The sequence below is a fragment of the Aspergillus multicolor genome (assembly GCF_047715735.1).
Source record: "Aspergillus multicolor strain CBS 133.54 unplaced genomic scaffold BDW74scaffold_1, whole genome shotgun sequence".
NCBI classification, from domain to species: domain Eukaryota; kingdom Fungi; phylum Ascomycota; class Eurotiomycetes; order Eurotiales; family Aspergillaceae; genus Aspergillus; species Aspergillus multicolor.
Window position 1 is genome coordinate 2,511,176 of NW_027395952.1, and position 6,000 is coordinate 2,517,175.

Genomic DNA, 6,000 nt, shown 5'->3' on the forward strand with positions numbered 1-6,000 from the left:
CAACCGCGAGCAAAATAAACCGGCAGTACATTCTTATAGGCCGAACCCCTCTCATCCGACGGGGTCCACGTACATTAATATATTGAAGAGGTATGAGGTCCCTGGTAACATTTCTGAGAGGGAAAGAAGGAAGCAATTTCTGTTCAGACATGAAGAGAGTCGGGCATAGAGGGGATGTACCGGTGCTTCCCTAGTACCGTAAGCGCCGACCATTCGCAGTAAAAGTCGCCGATCGACCAGAGGGCCTTCAGCCGATGAGAGAGCATGCTATCCTCCAACCCATACCGGGGCGCCTTAGAGTTGTTATCGCTTCACAAGGACGACATTTGGGCGTGTGCTTTTCATGCCTCGTGGAGTGTCCCCAGCCAACTCGCATCTAATGGACCACCGGCAAACCCTCCTCGCCCTTTGACTGACCTTGCGGCAGTACAAAACGGTACCACAAGGGTACGTTTGGAAAAAGCAGAATAAGCTTAACACTGCCGGTCTTACCCCATCGCTGTACAACACGATTTAGGCGCACCGCTCGAAGTCTAACCTGTAAGCGAGTCTTTCGACAACGTTAGAACCGGCGACCAAGGAGGCTCGGGGGGTTGTCAAGCACGAAGGGTAGGGATCGGCAAGGCAATCCATACATATGTTGGCTGTCGTAGTCGCACAGCGTATCCATTGGCCGGGACCGGACCGACCCTCAGCGGTTTCGTTGCATGCGGCTGCGTGATTGAAGTGTGCTAGTGCCAGCAAACGATGCGTAGGTGCATCTGACTGAGCTTGGAACTTCGATGAAAGAATCTCGGCATTGCTTGACTCGTACGACGAAGATATCACTGCGGGCGAGTAGTCGACTAACAAAAGTACTGAAACACTTATCCGGAGGAAGATTGAGGCACGACTTGGGGCGAGGAGAGCCCAGGAACGCCGCTGTTTCCCGTGAGATGCACACCGTGAGAGGCCGCAGCATTCCTCAAAGGACATCATGCCCTCGGATCCCATTCCGCATCAATCTCATCCAGCAACCCAACTCCAGCTGCACCAAGCACATCCTTCAAACTGACAAGCTTGAAGCTCGCTAACTCCGCCGTGCCACCGTCGACCAGCTGATTCGCATCATCATGAACCACAAGCAGTCCATGCGGAAAGTCTTCATTCAAACCCGTTGACAACCCCGCCACCCCATCCGTATTCGTCACGCCATCAATAACCCAATCCTCAGACTCACTGATCGTAAATGTCAAGACATGCTCATGTGGCGCTTGGCGTCGATACACCGAGTACGCGCTGACTCCTTGACAACTCACAACCAACAGCCCCTGCTCGGACGTCTTCCCAGGTAGAAGCGTAACGCCCTCAACATCGGCGTGGAGCGTCCCATTTCCTACCTTCGCAACCAGAGTGCCGTTGTTCGAACCATTTGGCTCCGCATCATACCGCCAGAGTCCAAATGGCTCCTCCCCAAGGAAGATGTAGCCATTCTCTTCGTCTGCGACGCATCCCTCCGGTTGGCCGCCTGAGCCGCCGGTGAAGGTGCGGACAAGCGATGTAGCGAGGGTTCCATTGGGCGACGATGTGAGCTCGTATTGGAGGTAGATACCCGACTTCTCATTGACGAAGAGATATTGCTTTCCACTTAGTTGGGAGCGATAAGTGCATGAGCCGTAGACAGTGTAGTCATGAGGGGTAAATTGGATGCCGCCGGCGATTGTGGTTAGAAGGCCGTTCGGAGTGATTTCAAACAGACTGCGCAAGGCCATTAGCAAGGGTTTGAAAACCAGGCGAGGGAACATACCAAAGGGTATCATCCTCCCGACAGGCGGCGTAGGCAAGATCAACAGTCCGATTACCAGCTTTGAATGAGTATATAACGTCAACATTATTGGGCTCGCCCGCGGCCATGGTCTGCAGTAACTTTCCTTTCAGATCGAACACGGCTAAACTGGCGCCCACTTCTGACTTGGTGGTGGTAATGATCGTGGACTGATTATGACTTGATGGATGCACCCATATAGCCGGGTCATCTCCATCACCGCCGTTCGCGTCGGTTTCGTACTTCGCAGAGACACCAATCCAGGAGCAGTCAGGTCCAGCCCAGGGACCGTCGCACTCGCATTCGTTGGGCCCACTGCAAACCCCGCGCGCAGAGCATCCGCTACTGCATGTGACTTGCGTGCAGTTGCTGCCGGTAAAACCAGCGAAACAGGAAAGATTACCGTTCGCGTTAAGGAAGCCATTTTGCGTCGGGCGATGCGCGGAGCTCTGGCGCGGCGTGTACGAAGTAACCAACTCAAGGTCTAAAGCCGTGAACGCCGGCTTAAGTGACGCTACACCGAAGCTGTTACCCGAATCACTTTCAATCGCAAAACCCAATAGTCCATATGGGTACAGGGTCGAGTTTGACTGATAGATCGACGTTCCGGCGATTTCGAGATCATTGGCACCCGTGATGGTCAGAAATCCACGAGGCTCGAAGTCGGATGTATAAACCTCAATTGTGTCTTTCTGAGTCACGAATAGATAGTGCGATGTTTTCAGAACGTAGACGGCGAGGCCTGATATCTCGCCACTGACCCGTCCCAGGGCCTCAATCTCTGGTGCGGTAGTTGACTCAGCGGCTGTGAATATGTAAACAATATCATCTTCAGCGGCGAAGTAGACAACATCGTCTTGAGGGGAGACGGCACAAGAGCTTGGCTCCACGGGAAGCGGGAATGTTTGGACCTGGCCCTGTCAGCACTTACACCATTGGGAACACGAAACATTTAGACGAACCTCGAGAATCGCGATCTCCGAGCCATTAGTGCGTACTAAAAACTGGATTGCTTGCTTCTTTCCAAAGAGGTAGAAGTACTTCCCACCGCTAGGACTCGTCCACGTACACAAAGCGGACCAATCGCCAAGCGCCTTCTTGTGCGTTGACGGTATTTCATCCAAGGTCTCAACGTCTAAAAGACGAATTACCGAGTCGGGCGCAGCGATAGAGACGATAATATCTCTGCGACCAATATCATACAAGACGCCGACAACTTTGGTCCGTCCGGGCGTCGCACTCGACCTCTCGTTCAGGCCATGCAAGTCGAAGCTCCGTAAACCACCGCTCGCCGCACTTCCATCGTTTCCAATCAGGAGAGCGCTGTTACTCGAGGAACCGTAATAGAAGGTTGTCTGGTCAGACTCAATCTCTGTTGTCAACGAGGAGATGGAGAGGTTCGCTGTTGATGACGCGGTAGCGCTACTAAGACCGAGGGCAAGGAGAATTCCAGTAATGTAGGATAAACGCATATTTTCGGGAGAGTGCTGAGAAAGGCCGAACAAGAATTGAGTCGACTGGAGAGAGCGTCGTTAAATAGCTCATGCCAAGGGGCTTGCACTTCTAGTCCAGCCAAGATGGCCAAGAGCCGGCTTGGTTTTGGAATCATCCCGTGCTGAATGCTTGTCTTGTCATTGGATTTCAGCTTGATGATCGCGTATTTTCAGAACTCACGCAGGTCGTGTCTGTCCATTTGTTAGCGAGGTAGAACTGAAGCGCTCCACGGGCTGTGTGATAGAAAGTCCGTCACCACGCTATCGACATATGATTTGGCTGTTCCCAACAGCTACCCTGCTGTGCAGAAATAAAGAGATCCACTCCTTCGGCTAGGTAGAGGTCTAGGATCAGTTGTTAATCTGCAAGGGATCGTTGAGAGGAAATGCACCTATGTATTGGTAGTTCGATTAATGACCTAAAGCTCACATTTCATTCTAGCGTCATTTGGGACGGAGAATCATTGGACTTTCCGAGAGCAAGTGACGGTCGTCCAAAACTAGAGCTCAACGCAAATAGCTTCTCTCCTCTTCTCGTCTCGCACTCCACCAATTGCCGCCGCGTTGACCATGACAGTCCCTCGCTTGCCGGCTTCCGCCCATCCCGTCAAGTTGCCAAGTATCCAACAGTACAGAAGCACTAGAAGGTTCAGTCCTTTCCAGTGATCATCCATTATTGCCTCGTAAGCCCGTTGAAAACTGTCCCAGTGGGTAACTTCCTTCCCGTAACCACCATGAATGTGCCCAAAAACATGGAGTAGAGGGGGACGTTCCATTTTCCAGAGCATCTGGCGAAGGGACGGGCAGCCGAGATGCCCAAGATCGAGATGCGCCTTTGGCGGACCATGCGTGATCAGAATATCGGTGTCGTGCGGAATTGCCATGGTGTCCTCCCAGATGCCGGTGTACGTCCGCGGATATTGGAAAGCCCAGTCCCCGTGCTTGGGGGTATAGGGAGATCCGACGATTTTGAGCTCCCGCCCGTCACCAAACTTGAGCGTCCTTGAAGTATTTTCGAGGTATATGAGGGATTTCCAATTGACCGTTAGCCACGCAGGCTCCTTGCCATCGTTGCTGGGATGATTGGGATCAAGGCAAAGATCGTGATTTCCCGCTATCACAATTTTATACCGTTGAGGCTGTGAGTCAAGCCAGTCAATCTGTCGCTCAAGCTCGGATGTCGTCCCCGACTGTGTAAGATCGCCCGCGTGGATGAGAATGTCGCCGTCGGGGAGGCTGGGATTCGTATTGTGGGTGTCGGAGACGCAGACAACGGATATTGGGGCTCGATAGATAGACTGTATGGTAGATAGCTTAGGGGTGGAGCGTTGGTTGTAGACGTATTGTGCGAGAAATTTCGTCGGTGACCTGCCGAAGCGAGCCCAGGTGGTTTCCTGCTCTGGGCGCTGTAGGAGGGAATTTAGGCCAGAATCCGACAATGACCGAAAAGCCATCTGGAAAGGAGATATTTAGAGATATTCGATAGTGCTGCGTAATCACGGATGATGGATGGCAATATCAACACAGGAGTCGGGGAGATAGAAAAGATGGGCGCCCGTTTGGAGGGGAAGATGGCGGTGGCAGAGCCGCGACGGATCTCCGCGAATCACCGCGCCTTCCTAATCAGGCTCCTCCCTAAGCAACCCGACCTTGTGGAATCATTGAATGAGCCCAGTCCCCGGGCACGTTGTCTCGATCTCGAAAAGATCGCACTTTATCGCTACAGAGGTCAAGCCGGTGGAGGACCTTTATTTCAACAGAACACTGCATGATCTTTCATCGCCGGAATCTATTTTCAGGGGTCATCAACATCGGGGTAGCGATACCTTCGATCAATATCTTGGGGTAGTGACATCCTTCTACTCTGCACCCACTTCTCATACCTCCTTCATCCGTCATGGGGGAGCCTGATACGAACGATCAGGAGCAAGATTCTACTGTGGCCTGCTTCGCCATCATTCTCCACACGCACACCCCACTTCCTTGTCTATTCCTATTCTTACAATACGTATACTCCTCCAACAAAAAAGAAACAGAAGATCATGTGCAAAGCAATCAGCAAAATCGTTTCTCAGGACTCTGAGGCTATCACACCCGAACTCAGCCAGCGACCCCCATCATAACGGAGCTGCGAGAATGCAACCATGACGAGAGATACATCTGTAAATTGCTTGGGAGGTATATTTACGCTAAGAAGGGGCCTTATCCCTTGGACAACGCTTCTTTGCGTCCGTATGGGGTGTCGAAGAGAGCTGGAGGTATAGGTGCGTTCTGCTTTCTCGTGGGCATGTTCAGCCCAAATACGAACCTGCTCACATTGCAACAGGCAAGATAATATCCAAGCTGAAAGTCCAGTTAAGTGCCTCAGGTGAGACAAAAGACCTGGCGCTTCACACCTTTCGTGATATTATGGGTATTCTGATCAAAGATCGGATCAAGGTCCTCGGTCCTCAATGGTACAATCGCCAGCCGGTTCTCCCTATTTAATAATAGTATGGTTAAATCATGCAAATCTCTGTTTCTTTATATAATAGTAAAGATATAATAAAAAACAAGTAAGATAATATATAAACCTAGCTGCTTATAGTTTTAAAATCTTATATTATTTAGGCAAACATAACCCTGCAGATACCCTATTTAAAAGGTATAAAAACAAGCCTAAAATAGTGCCAAATACTAAAGTCTAAGTAATTATTTGCCAAG

The 6,000-nt window shown here is 51.1% G+C and overlaps 2 protein-coding genes across 2 annotated transcripts; both read right to left on the reverse strand.

Annotated features, from left to right (window-relative positions):
- Window positions 1-461: 461 nt before the first annotated feature.
- BDW74DRAFT_8194 (uncharacterized protein) lies at window positions 462-3,536 on the reverse strand. The gene is made up of 3 exons (XM_073733819.1): window positions 2,767-3,536; window positions 1,787-2,715; window positions 462-1,737 (listed from the first exon to the last, which is right to left on the reverse strand). The coding sequence occupies exons 1-3, from the start codon at window positions 3,274-3,276 to the stop codon at window positions 975-977; spliced, it is 2,202 nt and encodes a 733-aa protein (XP_073590144.1). The 5' UTR covers window positions 3,277-3,536; the 3' UTR covers window positions 462-974.
- On the reverse strand, window positions 3,508-4,821 carry BDW74DRAFT_8177 (uncharacterized protein). The gene is made up of 2 exons (XM_073733818.1): window positions 3,690-4,821; window positions 3,508-3,630 (listed from the first exon to the last, which is right to left on the reverse strand). The coding sequence occupies exon 1, from the start codon at window positions 4,749-4,751 to the stop codon at window positions 3,798-3,800; it is 954 nt and encodes a 317-aa protein (XP_073590145.1). The 5' UTR covers window positions 4,752-4,821; the 3' UTR covers window positions 3,508-3,630; window positions 3,690-3,797.
- Between the last annotated feature and the right edge of the window lie 1,179 nt (window positions 4,822-6,000).